Here is a 17,341-nt window from a genome sequence, read left to right on the forward strand (position 1 = left end):
TGCTGAAATAGCTCTGAGTTCTAGCAGGGCATCAGTTAAGTCTCTGTGTTCCTCTGCAGTGAGGGAGGGCTGAGAACACAAAAGATGACAATGGTGGTAACACATGTAATGAGGCACATCCTGCTCTTTTATCACACCTGTTTACTGAGTGTATCCATTTTGTATTACTTCTGACTACTCTGAAAATGCTTCTTAGTAATGTTCCTGCGATATTATTTTGAGACTTGATAAAACACTTGGTCAGATTTTTAAATGTCTTGGTTCTTATGTTTCATTTATTAAGAATATATGGTTTTTAGATACTTCTTAAATGCTCTTTCTGAAAGGGGAGAGAAAACAAGACTCATGAAATGATTTAAGTCTCCACCCTTTTCAGTCTGGATTATCCAGAAACTCCTGCAACAATGGGCACTCCAGACTTTAAAGGGTTCCTTCTTTTTTCTTTAAGGATTCTGCCTCAACTGATGATATGTGGTAAAACTGCTCATCTAGCTGTGGAGTTCACGTTTCATCCTGCAAATGAAAGTGCAGCCCAACCTCAGTGACCCTTCTTAACATCCATCCTCAACCTTAATTAAAGAAGGGAATATGATGTGTTGGTGAGAGTGACTACAGCAGTACGACACCTAGCCCAGGAACTGATCATTTTTGTAAAACAGACTTCTGTAAACGTGATTTCAAACCATAATTCATGTTGTAAATCAGACTCCAGCAATTTACGTTGTATGATTTTGTTTTTGTAAAGTGCAATTGTCTTTGTACAAAATGCTCATATTTAATTATGAACCGCTTTAAATCACTATAAAGGTTAGAAGAAATGTTTTGGCTTGTGTGATGCAACAATATATATCCCTTTTAAATTCATGTTGTGGTTTTGGATTGCAAGGAGCAGCAGCCTAGCCAGCTAGGTGCTCAGGAGGTGCACAAAACTGTAAAGATAACTTTTTGGTTTATATGAAAGCTGAACTCGTGGGCAACTTACCAGAAATTACGGTGTGTGAATTTTGCTTGGCAATGGAAAAATAACTTAAAAGTAGTGCACATTCTTCAACAAACAGATATCATTTTCTTGGATGCACTCCTGCTCTCACGTTGGAGTCGAAGGGATTTGCGATTTTGAGTTCAGTGGGAGTTAAATCATGCCCTGTTAATAGTATCCTTTTCATACAAATCTTGGGGTCAGAATGCCTTGATTCTTCGCACCTCTTTTCCCATTAACCCTCACCTGAAACTGCTGATCACTGAGCACGAACAGGCAGCTTTCTACGTCCAGTAGGAGTCTGCAGCATTTTTACAATCCTGATTGGCTGGGTCTGCTGCTGTTCCAAGTAAAATACTCTGAATTCCATTTTATCAATAAAGCTTGATTTAACAAACAAGACCTTTACCCATAAATGTGTAATTCCTTTTTTCCTGCCTTTGAAAATGTCAGTGCCATTGTAAAGGATATTTTACTTGTGGAAGAATATTTTTATTAATTGGTAGCCCATTTTTAAAATGGGAAGGATTTTGATTATTGCCCAAGACATAGCCATATGCTAGAGGATGATGTGGGATTAATCCGTTACCCTATTTTTTACAAGTGTGGGTTTTTTCAGGCTTTTTGGTGGTGTTTTTTGTTGTTTTTTTTTCTCCTCCCTACTGAAGATGTGCATTGGTTTGAATTTGCCTACTGTTTGATAAAAATACATTTGTCAAAGCCTGACAATCTTTAACATTTTATGGTGTGTGTTTTTAATTGACCCACTTACTTAGAATGAGAGACTAGTGGTTAAACAGTACTTGTGATTTGAGGTATAGCATGTTGACAATATTTAACTGTTTGTTGTTTAAAATTCTAATTTAAAATTTTATAAGATAATAAACTAATTTGATTTAAGCTTAGCTTTCTCCCATTGAGCATACGAAAATTAAGTTTTCAAGTCAGTCGTGTTTGCAAAACTGCTGTTTTGTGCACCTTGTATTGTCTTTTTGGTTGAGAATATTGTATTTAATATGTAGTTTACTCATTTAGTAGGCAGATTCCCCAAAAGGAAAATCAGTAAAACAAGTAGATTGTAACATTTACTGCAGTTAGACAGAATCAAAACTTGGTGTATAATTACTTTTTGATAGGAAAACGTAGTACAATGCATTTTGCTATATTTGTCTTTCCCTAACTTTGACATATACATATTTGTATATATAGCCTTAAAACTAATGCAGAGTTAGGGAACACTGAACAGTGAAAAAAGTAACTTATAGTGTCTTGGAACTAAGTATAGTATATACCAGCAAACTTTTCTTTTATCCCTCTTGTCTATGTGGGGTGCTTAAACGTAACTTCATTGTATTCAGTTTGTAATCTGTTCAAGCATGAATGAAGAAAACATAAGCACTATTTGTATTTATAAATTTATAGCAATTTTTGCTTAAAGAACCAGTTCCTTACCTACCTATGAATAAATGCTTAAAATGTCTAATTTTGTTGTAGAGTGCACAACTATAATAATGTTAAGTTATAGCTTCACAGGCACCTAATTAACAAGCATATTTAATAATACATGGCGTATTAGTGCGAAAAGCTAAACTTAATTTAGGACTAGGCAGAGAAAGTTCTGTCCTTTTTCATAGAGACTAAAGTTTAGTTTTGGAAACTGCAAAACCTTGAACTGGACTGTGGAACCTTTGAGTTTTAAACTTGTACGAATCGGAAGCAAAACTGTGGTGTGAAAAGCCATACTTACTTCAAACCATAATCACTTAAACTGTCTCAGTGACAAAGGAGATATTTGAAGCCTCTTCTGGCGAGTTCTCCTAAAGGTTAGAGAGGAGATAATTCTGCTGTTGCTACAGGCGATGTGAGTAGGTTTGAGGGTAGTGGAAGAAAGCCCGTTTCAGGCCTTTCTCTCTCCCGCCTACATTCAGCTTTTTGGTGAGGTCAGAGCACTGAATTATTATGCATAAACACTGCCATTTTAGATACAGATTTTGATTACAGAATATACGAGTTGAGTATATAAAGCATCCTAGAGAAGAGGCAAGCTGTACTTTTCACTGCTCTGAAAAGAAAAAAAAAAAGGCACTTTTGCACCTTTGTGCATCTCCTTCTTGCACCAGAAACTTTTTTTTAAATGCTAAAAACATTAGCACCTCAGGGGCAAGGCAGCAATTTTTATTTTGAAGTATTGTGTGCTATTTATTTCCCTCTTGGAAAAAGATTCCTGTGTGATGGAAATGAAAATTGTGTGATGTTAAAAGATGTATTTTTAAATACATGTTCAAATAGGATGGTCCCAATTTGCTTGTTTTTAAAAGGAAATGACATTTGTAAAGCTACTTTGCTTCGTATGCCATGCAACTTTGTTTTCCTTCTACATTTGACAGCTTCACTGGCTTCAGTTTCTGTGAGTTTTGTTGTAGTCAGATTAAATGTTTCGCTGATCGTTCTGGGAGAATACCTGTACTGCTTTATAGACAACTGTTTCAAATAATTCTCACTAATTCAGCATTGAAATATGTTCAAGACAGAGGCTTCTAAAATGTCTTTTAAACGAATGTTGGATGAACTGAATGCCATGGCATTGATCAGGGTCCTAGATTTGCAAGGCTTTGTAAATCCCTTCTATCAATAGAGTCCCTGGTGGGGCAGAAATCAGCAGGTCCCATCGAGTTGTAGAGCCAGAGCCTTTCAGCTGGGCTTGCTCTCACCTGGCCCGGGAGCAGCACCACCAAGACCTTGAGGCACAGCCATCAGAGCAAAAATCAGAATTGGAGAGAGAAATTCCGTCTGCCTGTCATTGAGCTGCACTAATCCTTGGCTGTGTCGTACTAGCAAGGTGCCTGCTGAATACTGAGCAGCAGATGAGCAATGGTAGCAGTTACCTTGAGAGGTCGTGCAGGTGCCAAAGCTGATCTTTTTAACATTTCCTTGTAATAAACTGACTTCAATGTCCATTACTTTATTTATTGCAAAGCTGGTGCTGTCTCAACTCAATATAGGTCTGAGCTATTTTGAACAGTTCAAGAATCGGAAACTTAACAAAATTAGGGAACAGTTTTCCCTTTACTTGATTCCCTGATAAGAATCCCATCTTATTTTGATACATTGGGATAGGACGGACTTCCTGTTGCATTCCATTTTTAGTAATTTATGAACGAAGGAATATGGTTTCATGATAAAGTTACGTCAAGACTAAACGTCGCTCCAAGTTTGTCCCTACTGCCTTTTTTTGTGCCAGTACTTGCCCTTATGTGGGCATGGAGTTAGGACAAAGAGAAGCCCTGTCCTCTTCAGCTGGGTAAGCTGATAATCCAGCTGTGGGGTGCTGGTGCTAGGGCAAGATGGAGGGTGGGGAGGCAGGACTGGGAGCAAGGAATGTTTGCACCACCCGTCCTGCCGCGGTGTGGGAAACCACACCCAGATAAATGATGGGCTGTGTAGGGAGTATCGAAGCCTTTGCAGATCTTTCCCCGCTCTGTACTTAGGAGAGACATTTTGCTTTGGTAAACGTTCTTTTTCTTAAAACTGGAATCATCAAACTTTGGTCTTAATGTCTTGTGTGCACGTTCCGTGCTGACAAACCTCGTGTTTGTGTTCTCTAGGGGTGTGTGGCTCTGTCCTGTGGGAGAGACAGCACGGCTGCCACAATTAGGTTAATGATATGGTTGTTACAGGTTACCTTATTTCAATGTACATCAGGATTTCATCATGCTGAGATGTTCACCTTCATCTCTACCTGCACCTTCTTGAATTGCTCTTATGCACAAATGATTTGGTGTATTTGAATTTCTTGATATTTAAACTTGGCCGTGTCTGAAAGGGGCAAACCTTTAGGAAAAGAGTGCCCTTTTCCTCATCCTTCGGCAAAGACAGTATTTAATACAAACCTGATGTACCTTGCATAGGTTCAGAAACGGCAAAACTTTAGAGCTACAGAGCTGTACCTGACGTTCTTCTGTAGAAAATGAATTGTTACTCTGTGCCAAGCTTCACAAGACGTGAAAATGATGTCTCCTAGATAACGAGTGTGGCTCCCTGTTCCTACCACTACCCGTGTCTGAGGTGATCATTCCTGAGCCTTTGTAGACGAGCTCAGGGTGTAAACTCTCTATTTGGCTGGACAGGGTTTTTACCTCTTGAAGTGGTAAAAAGAGGCTCCAGACATGGATTTCTAGGATTCTGTAGTGCATAAAATGAATGTGATTCCTGCCATAAACTGTAAAAAAGGAGCAAAATTTAGAAGTACCACTCTGAGGCTAAATAATTTTGACTGACCTGTCTGAAATACTGATCAGAGAATCTTCTGGTGAGCTCTTTCTGTGGAGTGTTTGCACAGTCTGCAGGTCTCTGCAGACCCAGGTGTGCCCATCTGAAACACTGTAGCCTTATTTTGCTTAATAACATTGCTTTATAAATGAGGTAGCAGTCACCTGGGCCGTGGCAATTGTTCACAGGAGTTCAGGAAGCTGTAGGAAAACTTGAAGCTCATCTTTATTCTTATGGACCACTAAATGCATTCAAGTAGAAAAAAAAAAAAAAACAGACATGCTGGAAGTTGAGTTCACGTTGTCTCCCCCTGGAAACTTGTTTTCAGAAAAATGACAAATACTTCTACTATTTGCTTAATAAGTGAAAAAAGTGTCCTGAGCTTTAATCTCCTGATTGTTTCAGTTGTTGACCTATAATGACTTAGGCTTTATGTATATTCATTGCTTTATCTGTGTTTTTATTTGATGTTCCTTTTGAGTAGCAGTAAACCAGATCTTTTTTTTCCCCCTCGTGTAGACACTTCTTTGCTTCCAAGCTACGGGAACAGGAGTGATAATGATGTCCTAGGAAAGGTTTTTGGGAGAGGCTTGCTTGGAGTGCAATGACCACAAACCTCCTAACTTTTGCAATGACAAAAGTTGAGAAAGTGGGCTTAAGTTTAAAAATGCCTTTTACAGAATTAAGGAAATCATTCTATTCTGATATTGTCAGAACTTCTGTGGAGGTGGGATGACAGGTCAGATTTCTAGACTGTGTATTGGTTTATACCTAGTGACATTTTTACACTTAACTTGTACTGACTCCTGCCCAAATACTTTTTAAAATATCACTAGGCATGTGCTTTGTTTTTTTTTCCCCCCCTCCCCCAAAATAGGAAGAATAAAGCCAATGGTCCTTACTGCTGTGTAAGCAGCCACTTATTTGCAGGGGTGGGTGCTGTGTCAGGTAGTGCCATTTTCCTTCAGGAACACGACATCTGCACTTCTCAGTGTGCTCAAGAACATTGAGCCACAGCTGAAGTCCCTTTTTGCCTCCATGGACTCTTGGCTCTGAAGAGCTGGCGGGAGCGTGGGGGTTTTACAGCCAAAGTGGACAGGACTCTCCATGTGTGTTGTGAGGAGGCCTCCAGAGTTGAGGGAGGTGCCACTGTTGTATAGTTTTAGAAATAACTTTAAGAAAAATGAGGAAACACGTTGGGTCATAAAACATCATGTACTTCTATCAATTCCTATAGTCTAAGGTCCAGAGTTTAGTTTCCTCTGTGTAAGTGAATTCCACCCATTCTGAGCAGTGCAAATACTGGGCAGCCAATTTCATTGTTTGGGGATTTCAGATTGGAGGCACAGTGTTTCTGTTCACACTAAAATTAGACTAAAACAGTCTTGGGAAAATCAGGCACGAACTTAAATTTACATTCTGCTGACATTGATGGAGCTTTGCTCACAACATATAAAGTTTGCACATGTGTTGTTGGAGCCTTAAGTGTCCCACTTCTCTTGGAATGAAAAACAAATGTAATCTTTATCCAGTTTAGGTTTTGAAAAAGCTTTTTGGAGCCAAAGGGAAGAAGGTGGTAATGTTAAAGCAAAATGTTAGATTATTTGGAGGTAATTTTGATAAGTCTTTAAGCATCTAAGATTTTTTTTTCCTTTTAAAACCTCAGAAGGGCACAGTTTAGGAGGTTTGATGCAATGCTTTTAGCTGTAAATAAATAAAAGGATGAAACCCAAAATGGGTTACCTGGGATGGAAGAACAATGAGGCCCTAAAAATGTAGGAATAAATGTGCTGAATTTGCATGACATTATTTCCATGTCCAGTGGTGGACCTACTGAAAGGTTGGAACTGGATGATCTTAAAGGTCCCTTCCAACCCAGACCATTCTATGAATCATTCTATGAAAGGATCTTTATCAGTGTTGACAGGGGAACCTTTTATCATTGCTGAGTGATGCCAGACTGACAAGTCTGCTGCAATTTGAAATTTCCAGCCTCTGAAATTGGGAAGTGGGCATTACATACCAGATCCCCAGTACATGAGAAGCTGCAGTACCTGTTACCCCACATTCTGTGGGTTAATGCCCTGCAGCCTTTGGGTGCTGGGAGTTGGGATTTCCCAGCCTGTTATTGCTGATGGTGTGATTTGCAGTGACCTTGGGTACCAAGAGTTAAGTTGTATTTAAGAACCGGATCTAACTCTTTGGTGCCAGGAATCTAGTTTTTGGAGTAAGTGCTGAATTATGCAAATGTTCTTGGCCAATGGCGCCGGGTAGTTCAGTGCTCAGAAAACTAAATTACTAGTGATGAAGAGTTAGTATGAGAAAAAAGCCAAGGTTCTCCTAAGCCAGGGAGTGCTGGATGTCTGAAAAGCATGACATTTGAGTTCCAGGACCTTCTTATTTTATAAATCTTTATAAGTAGAGATTTTGGTTTCTAGCATCTGTCTTGTTTCTAAGACCACGTACAAACATGCTGAATTAGAGAGTTTTCACCTGTCTTCTCACAGAATTGACTCCACATCGTATCATAAAGAGTCTCGTTTGTAGTGACATGCTGTGCCTGTCTTTTTAGAAAATTCATGACCTCTTTATATCTATTTTGTGGAAAGTGTAACTTTTTTCATTGATGACCTGTATAAATGTGTGTTACGAATGGAGAGATTTAAGCTTGAAAAGCATGTTTGCAGATTACACAGCTTCATTATGGAATTTATAAATTTAACAGAGTAATATACAAGAGCATAACTATTTTCCTTAAGTAGAATGTATAACAATATATAATAAATTATTCTCCACGTAGTTCACCCACTATTTACAGTTTTACACAATTCAAACTGTGTGTTTACAGAAAGTTCAATAAATGTATATTTTGTACTATGTACAGATTCCTGGTCCCAAAGAAAATGTGTGAACTTAGTTTCTAACTTAACTTTTGAGATTGTACTTTTTTTTTTTTTTCCTTTTCTTTATTTTTTTGGTTTGGAATCAGTTGAACAAACTGCGTTTCGCCTGTCGATGGTGGAGGCTTGCATTGGAGTAAACGGGAATTGGAAATATTTCTAATCTACAAAAGTGATTCCACTAAATAAAACAGGCAATTACATCGTGTGTGTGTATTTGAGTGCAATGCTACAAACCACTCCCACATTTATTGTCCCCGATTTACAAACTTACCAGGCCTCCTCCTATTTTCTGCCTCAAGGGAGTTAGATTTAGACGGAATATCGAGGGCCTATTTTGATCACTCTTAGTCACAATAATAAAACTTCCCATTTCCACCTGTTTTTTCCCTTACATGTTGAAATTCCAACATAAAGCAGTGTGTGCTTGGCTTCAGCCCTGGCGTTCCCCACCTGGTGTGGGGTTTTCAAGAGAACTAGGGATTGATTAGGATGCCCAACTTCTGGAAAACCACGTCACACAGGAGCAAAATACATTTGTAACTTCTGCCCCGATTCAGATTCAGCACTATAAAATATAAGCTAGACCTTTGTAATGTAATTGCTAAGAATTTAAGGATTCTAAAGGCTAAAATAAATATTTACACTGGTTTTAGCCTTTATGATTTGGAGAGAAGATGAGCCTTTATGAGCCAATGAGGCTCACAATTGTCTTCCACGGAAATCTTTATAGACAGCAGAGAACTGAAAGGATTCTGGCATGGACTAAATAAATTAAACCTGGGCGGGCACCAGGAGGGGATTCTGTCACCTGTGATCTGGAGCAAACTTGTCTTTTAAAAGATCTTAAAGATTCAGGCCTATCCCTATCAGGATTAAAAATCAGAACTACTGAATTGTCTAGCAAAATAAAGGAATATTTTCTGTGGATTAAAAAACTGGAATTACTATGATCAGATTGACTATTAGCCTTGGTTCACATTAATGGAGCAAACATGGGAGACAAAGTATATCTATCCCTTTCTAGCTCAGCATTTATAAAAAGAATATTTTATCCCATCCCACTGCAAATTTACATTTTAATGTTTTTTCCCCAAAGCCAAAGAATAATACACCTCTGAATTGCATCGCTGATTCATTAAATAATTTTTTAATCTTGACGTGGTAATAAATTTGAATGTCATCAGAGCAGTTTAGATAGAAATATTAAGCTAACTGCAGGTGTTCATTGTGGCTGAATTTAATCAGCCTGCATTTATGTGAGTTATTTTAAAAGAAGCAGAACCCTGAAGCCCAGTTAAATCATTTAACTTATTTCAGTTGTAGTTTTCAACAATTTTTAAGAATATAAAAGATTATTCTAATACGTTCTGAGGGAACAAAGGTGAATTTGGCAGAGTAACAAGAAGAATTGTTTACAGTTACTGAAGGTTTGACTCGATGGTCTTAGAGGTCTTTTCCGACTTTAAACATTCTGTGATAGAAATAACTACGACAATTATCCCTGCAAATACACATACACAGGAGAGGCTCTGGGAGCTGAGTGAACTTGGTGCTTGGCTCTCATTTGTGAGTTTGCAGGCCTGGGAGTTCATCAATATAACAAGAATTCATATATTGATGAAGTTAATTTGCACTCACCAATTTTAGCGCAAGCTTTCCAATGTTTTTACTGGAAGTGGGAGAGCTTAAAATCACCTGCAGTCTTTCAAAGGTCCTACTTAGCAGCCACAGCTATGGGAGAGATTTATTTTCTTTTCCCAATTAGCAACTTTTTCTGGGGTGCATGCTCTACTTTAAGAAGATATTTGCTAGAGGTTTTTAATCCTATTAAACAGGACTGAAAACTTTGTGACCTACCACTTAGACTTGTCTGGAATTAAGGGTTTGCTGAGCAGACATTTGAAACAGGGAGTTTATTTGTACAGTAGAGCAGATACAAAGTAAACACAATTAGCTCTATGAGTTTTCTTCCCTTTACCTCTACTCCTTAGTAGTAGAAGTGTTTGTGACACTGTCCAGTGCCCTGCTGAGTGTCTTTAGGAAGTATCATCTTGCTGAAGCTGCATCGTGGCTCTTCCCCTTCACTCTGAAATAGGAGGTCAGAGTTTGCTGCTGGCTCATGAACACCAAATATAACTCGATAAGAACAGTCACCTTCCTCTGAAATTTCAGCCCTGTCCCATAAACTATCAGAAGGTGACAAAATAATTCAGGGTCCATTACAGGCATGCAATAGAAAATAATTTTAAAAGGCTTTTAAGGAAACAAAAGATATTCTGATCTGTTTTTAAAATAACCTGTGGAGTCCCTAGACTAGGATCTGGACAGGAGGATTAGGATATTTGGGCAAACCTGTCCTCTTTTTTTTTTCCCCTTCATTTCCTGCTTATCCAGATTATCTTTTCCAAAGTGCAAGAAATCTTTTGAAGTATTTCTTTAGAAAAGTATTTTATTTTTGTGGTGCTCACACCTGTCATGGATACAGTAATAGTCTTGTTACCTGAAGAATGTGAAGTGACACCATCAACTTAAATCAGTCTTAATGTTTTACTTCCTGCTATAAGTATCCTGAAGTACACACCCCAGAGTGCTTTTGGATCTTTTTATTTGCTGTTGTTGCAATGTTTTGTGTCTTTGGGGGATTTTAATGCTCACCTTCAGCTGTCTTAGAAGACTATATACAACTGGAATAGGAAAGTAAGTGAAGTCACCCCCCAGCTGGTTGTTGCTGACTCCCAGTAATGAATGGAGACTGGTGGGATGTCAGAAATCAGTTTCAGGGAGGAAAAAAAAAAGAAAGCAGAAGGCTGATTTAGAAGGCTTTTAGTGAAAATATCAATTAAATGTACAGCATGAATTGAAATAATGTAAATATTTTATTACAGAAGTATATTAACTTTATGCTTTTACACTTTTAAAGCTTACAGGAGTTTCAGTGTGAAAACCTTACATTGATAAGTGCCTGCCTAACAGGCTGAACCTTGCCCTGTTTCAGACGTTAAGCTGAGGGTCTCAGTACCTGCACTTGAAAACCTCAGCGTGGGCATGAGTTCAGTGCTAGAATAAACCTGCTCCAGGCCACAGCCCAGCTTTCATTATCTAATAGCTAAGACAAACCTTTCATATTAAAATCTGATAAGGGGCTGTACTCACCTTATCACCTGGTTTCTAGGTAAACTACAACCTTTAGCCCAATTCTATATTTCCTATACACAGAGATCATTTGAGTCTTGTCCTGTGCCTCGCTCTTGCTTTACATGCAGTGAAGCACATTCCTTTTGCCACCTCTCCCATACACTCAATCCCTTTGATTTTTCTTCCTTATCCACCTCTTTTGGGCCCGAAGCTGCCAGAGTGTTCTGTAGAAGTCTGAAAATCCTCTGAGTATTGGGAATTGGTTTATTCCCTCTTGCATCTTCTCTATACATTTTCTATGTTTATTAGCAATATTATGCACTCTACGCTGCCCTACCTGGGTACAACTTCCTTCCAGGGAGTTGCAGAGAGTGATAAGGTCTCCCCTGAGCTTCTTTTTCTCCAGGCTAAACTCTCTAACGGGGTTTGAGTCTCTCGTGTGCACTGCTAAAAAGCTGAACGCTTCCTACAGGCAACCAATTCACGCTGTGGTGTGAACACCTTGGCTCAGCTTTTCTGGCCGTGCACAGACAGACGTTTTGTCCCATTTCCACTTGGTAGATCCCACGTTGGCAGAGCCCTGCAGCATATGCTGAACATCCAGTCCCAGCTGAAGCCAGGGAGCTTCTTGCGTGCTTCAAAGTAAGCCCGTTCATATGTTTTTGTGGCAGGGAACTCGCAATTCATTTCCTCTGCTGTTGCTATGGGTTTTTTTTCTGAAAGAAGAAAGAGAAACAACAGAAGGCACAGTTGTACAGTCTGCGTTAGCTGAGGCAAAGAAAATTAATGGAGCTACTTCTGACCCTTTTTTGATTTTTTTTTTCTTTTTTTAATTTCAGTGTTGCTTGACTTCAAAAGTTTTTGCACCATTTCCTGGAAAATGTGCTTAGTCTAGTGAATTGGTGCTGGTGTATCATGTTCTCAGTGTGTGAAGAGTGTGTGTTTTTAAGTGATGTAATCCCTGTGCTCCCATTTACAAATTTTGTGGAAGCAGTGGTCTCCAACTGGATTCCCAATTCACTGAATCATAGACTTATTTATGTTGGAAAAGACTTCTAAGATTATTGAGTCCAACCATTGCCTCAGCACTGCCAATCCCACCACTAACCCATGTCCCTGAGAGCCACATCTACACTTCTTTTAAATACCCCCCGAGTTAGTGACTCCACCACTTCCCTGGGCAGCCTGTGCCAGTGCTTGACAACCCTTTCCATGAAAAAATTTTCCCTAATATCCAATCTAAACATCTCCTGGTGCAACCTGAGGCCATTTCCTCTTGATCTGTCACTTGTTACTGGGAGAAGAGACCGACCCCCACCTGGCTCCACCCTCCTGTCAGGGAGTTGTAGAGAGCAAGAAGATCCCACCAGAGCCTCCTTTTCTCCAAGCTGAGCCTTCCCAGCTCCCTCAGCTGCTCCTCATCAGACTTGTGCTCCAGACCCTTCCACAGCTCCATTCCCTTCTCTGCACACGCTCCAGCCCCTCAATGTCTTTCTTGGAGTGGGGGCCCCAAAACTGACCGCGGGATTCCAGGTGTGGCCTCACCAGTGCCCAGCACAGGGGGATGGTCCCTACTGGCTACACTATTACTGATACAATTCCTTCATCTTTATTAGCTTAAAAATGTTTTTGTATGGTCAGCATTACCTTCTGTGCTTTAAGCACTGATGGAATGAGCAGACTCAATGCATGTCACTGCACCAAAAGTTCTCCCAAGAAAACAGCTGTCAGAAGCAGAGTCTCTCCCCAGTAGTAACACAGTAAGACTCATGTTCCTGTGTCTGTTGGGAGCATCATGAGTATTAGTGTTGCCACCTCTTTGCTACCCAAATCACACCCAATGGTTCTCTCCTGTGCCTGAATGCTCTGCTCCCTGGGACCAAACCCCCATCATTCTTGTGGGTTGGTTGCAGCCTTCCCTGTCTGAGCAGAACAGCTGTAACTGCACAGGAGTTAAAAATCCTTAAGTGCAAAAAGGAGACGCTGGCAATTTGATATACCAGCTAAAATTCACCCCCTTTCAGCAATCCCAGCTCTCCTGTACTTGTAGCTAGAGAAAACCTTAAGACAAAGGCACAGGGCAGCCCAAGCCTTCAGGCCAGCTGTCTCTTTTGACATATATTTCATTAGGCAGTTGTAGTTCCTGAATTACACATGTTCTTTGTCTATTACATCCTGACCCCTGGCACAGCTGGTGATGTTTTTCCAAAGGGGAGGAGGAAAACTGGGGTTCGTCTGTTTTGATCTCATGGAAGTCAAATCTTTACGTAAAGAAAGCCAACCTTTTCCTTCCCTGCTCCGAAGAGGAGCAGCTGGGAGGGGCTGTTTCCATCGGTCCCCTTTTCCTTGCCACCATGAGCATCTTGGGCCGGGAATCCTCGTGTGTATGAGCTCAGAGAAGATGTGGCTGTTTTCCTTTGCTGTGCTGATACAGGGTCATTGACTCCATTCAGCTGAAGGCCTTCTGTAATCGATTTTCAAAACAGTCTGAGGTCGTTGCATACTGTGCCCTACGGCATCCCAAGGATTTGTGTATTGTGTGCTTTGACCTGATTCTTTTTCCCCTCTCTCCCGGCATCCTGAGGTAGATCTGCCATGCTTTGTTGTCCCTGGCAAGCGTCTGGGGGGGTGGGGTGGTAGTGATTTGATTTGATTTTTTAATTAACGCCTAGAAATCTACATGAAGCATCAGCTTTTGGCTTTCCTCAGCCCAACCTTTGGTGTCATTGCCCTGAAGTACAAGCCCTGATGGGGCCTTTGCATGATGTTTGGACCTGTTCTGGCAGCACATTCACAAAAATATTTATAAAGCCACAAGACCGGACCGTGGGTCTCTAAGATGTAGAGAAAATATAAATTTTGAGTCGTTTTCCCTAGTTCATTGCAAGATACAGAGATACAGGCATTGCTTTGTGTAGATCCTTGGCCTCAGCCAATTAACTGAGCCTTCAGGAGAGCTTTCTTCTTCATTACACTCAGATCAGAATGTTTTGTTTTAATTTGATACCTGCATGAGTTAAAATGTGCATACAGATCTGCCCATGCATGTGGCTGGTGCTGCACAGTCAGACAAACAGCAGATACTGACCCAGTACTTCTCATGGCAGAAGTCTGGAAACAAAAGATGTTCACACAACTCTAGTGTAGCAAAAATTTGCAGTGAAAAGAACCTTAGAACAGCAAAAGATAAGTATTACTTCTCTAGATTAAATGTTAATTAGCTAGATTAATATTTGTACATATTGCATACTTATGGTTAATATTTGATCAAAGTATGAAAATAGGATAACTGCTTTTTTTAAATGTAGTTTGGCAAACCAGCTTAGCACTGTATAAATGTCAAATATGCTCTGTGTTTAAATAGAGTCGCTGTGTCAAAAACAGACATAAAAAGTCTCAAGACATTACCCAAGCAAATCCATGCCTACGTTCCAGTCTCATTTAGGAGCACAATCTCTAATTGCAAAAGTGCTTTTGAAAAACTGTATTAGGAATTTTCTCCACCAGCAAATCAGCAATTTTCTTTGCAGAAGCGAACAATGGAGAAGTGACCTAAATACACACAATTATGCAGGAAATTTTGCTTTGGGGCACAAAATGGAATTGTAGGCTGGGTACGAAAGTTAATTTGAATTTCAGACCAAGTCCCAACTGTTGCAGCAGGGAGAGTCAAAGGAAACTATATTTGAGGGATTTTTCCAGCCAGCTGTGAACACTGGATTTTCCTGCAGTAATCTCCTGTTTATAAACGAGACTTGTAAATGCTTGTGAAACAGGCTCTAACTACTGAAGTTTTCTCACCCTCTTTCCTCCTGTGCTTCAAATAATTGTCTGCCTGTTCTCAGGGAGACGTCCTAGAATAGGATGGCCTCTTTCTCCTGGTTAGTGGTGAATGCTGGATCTGGGATGTTGCCACCAAGTCTGGCTGCAGCAGAGCTGAGCAGTAGAAAATCTGGCCAGCATGAAGAAGAGGTCCAGACACCTCAGCAGCAGAAAACTGGACAAAAATTTCGGGGTCAAAATGCTGCACTTGCCTTCTCTTTCTCTTTGCAGACAGGGTATGGTTTCCAGAACAAAAAGCAGCAAAGACAGAAACAAGTTAACGAAAACCAAAACAATCCCATGTAATGAATGGGAAGAGGCCAGAACTGTCTGTTCATCCCAACTGATTGTAACGCAGAATGATGAAAAAAATAGCAGAGGAAATGAAACAGAAAATTAATAAACAATCGAAAGCTTGTGGTCTCCTATTTATCTACAGGCAAAATCTGGATTCTCTGACCAAAAACTTGCATTTGCAGTGTGCTCCAAAAATCAGGATGTTGCAGTATGGTAAACCTACACCTGTGATCTGCAATGCTTCTTACTGAGCAAATTCCTTCACCAAGAGATGTCAAAGAGTTTCCACAGGGATGATGTTTCTAATTTTGCTCTTGGGCAATAAAAATCCTCTTTTGGGAGAGCCAGGCAGTGCAAGACAGTGGGGTGGGACAAGCAGACATTGTCACTGTTGTCGTGTCTGGGATCCAGGTGAGCCCAAAAACTCCAAGAATGCTGCAGTGCAACCTCTTACCCATTTTTGTGCTCCTCTTTTCAGCAGCTGAGGAAAACCTCTAGGGGTAGTTCTGGGCTGGCCTGGGCAAACCATGGAGAAACAGGCAAAAGCCTGGTCAGGGCTTCATATGGAATAGGATCCTCATCCCACTGCTGAGTCCATTTCCTACAGTTGCCTGGGATTAAGTCCAATTTGGAGAAAGGCAGGTTTTATTACTGTTTTATGCCCTTCCTTTCCAATTTAGAATACCTTGTCCATGGGAGAAATACCTACAGCATCAAACAGCAAGGCTGGGACTTGTTTCAAGTGTCCAAGAAGAGATGTGTCCCTCAAGAAAATTATTTTCCAGTGTTCCAGGTTTTAACTCACCCACACCAATCTCAGTGAGTGCACAGATGGTCCTGGGCATGGCTACATGTCCTGGGAGCTCTACAAGTAACTGCAGGTTTATAGGAAGAAGGAAGGTGGAGGAGACAGGCAGGAGGGACAGATCTTCCTTTGCCCCAGAGGGAAGCCAAATCGGGAAGACTCTCATATTGGGATCTGCACCTTGGCACTGTGCATGTGCTCATGCCTTAATTTCTTTAGGAATAATTATTCTTGGCTCCATATATGTCTTACAGTTCATACAGATGGAGAATAAGAAAAAAAAAAGGGTGATGTAATGTCTCTGTTAAAAACATCTGCCCACTTCCCCCCCCAGCCCACGGGTCAGAGGAAGCCATGAAAAAAAGGACATTCCTCCTGCCTCTGTCTGATTTCTGCCTTGATAGGGCTGGGACCAATGTTGCTTCAATTAATTTATTTTCTTTTATAGCACATGTTTCAGAGCACTTCAAAAGCTGGATTCCCTAATCTTTGGTAGATCAGCATGAGTCAGAAGCATCTGCAGGAAGAGCAGGAAGGTGCCTGAGCAGCGTATTCCAGAGCAAGCAGTGGGCACGCTGGTGCCAGAGGGAGCTCTGGCACTGGTAAGTCTGGCAGCAGCAGGAGGGGCTTTAACAGAGGGTTGTGCTGAGCTCGGCAAAGCTGTCACCAGCAGCAGTGCTGCTCTCCCAGTCTGCTGTGAGCTGCTGCTTTAGGGATGCTCAGAGAAAGCAGCTTCAGAATTGCTGCCCTCCCCTGAATCGTAGATTCATGGAATCATTGGATGGTTTGAGTTGGAAGGACCTTCAAGCTCATCCAGTTCCAACCTCCTGCCATAGGCAGGGACACCTTCCACTAGACGAGGTTGCTCCAAGTCCCATCCAACCTGGCCTTGAACCCTTCCAGGGATGGGGCATTCACAGCTCCTCTGGGCAACTTGTTCCAGTGCCTCACCACCCTCACAGTAGAGAATTTCTTCCAAAATCTAATCTAAACCTACTCTCTTTCAAGCTTAAGGCCATTGGGATTTTTGCTGGGATTTTTCTGGGAGGGAAAGAAAGGAGACACCTCTGATTTAGACAGATGCAAAGGGATTGTGCTTGGAAGTAGCCTTGCATGCAGTGGCTTGGGCAG

General features: G+C 40.8%; 1 protein-coding gene across 2 annotated transcripts in view; it reads left to right on the plus strand.

The window, feature by feature from the left end:
* Positions 1-8,356, plus strand: part of PPM1A (protein phosphatase, Mg2+/Mn2+ dependent 1A) — a 34,701-nt gene extending 26,345 nt beyond the window's left edge. Inside the window, exon 6 of one of the 2 annotated variants that reach the window (XM_027711754.2) lies at positions 377-462. In XM_027711754.2, coding sequence (XP_027567555.1) covers positions 377-424 — 48 coding nt within the window. In that variant the 3' untranslated portion in view covers positions 425-462. Of the gene's footprint in view, positions 1-376 lie in introns of both variants that reach the window. The other variant, XM_027711755.2, reaches the window with a different exon arrangement.
* Positions 8,357-17,341: the final 8,985 nt, after the last annotated feature.

The sequence above is a fragment of the Pipra filicauda genome, unplaced genomic scaffold, assembly GCF_003945595.2.
Source record: "Pipra filicauda isolate LSUMZ 115617 unplaced genomic scaffold, ASM394559v2 scaffold304_size882533_pilon, whole genome shotgun sequence".
NCBI classification, from domain to species: Eukaryota; Metazoa; Chordata; class Aves; order Passeriformes; family Pipridae; genus Pipra; species Pipra filicauda.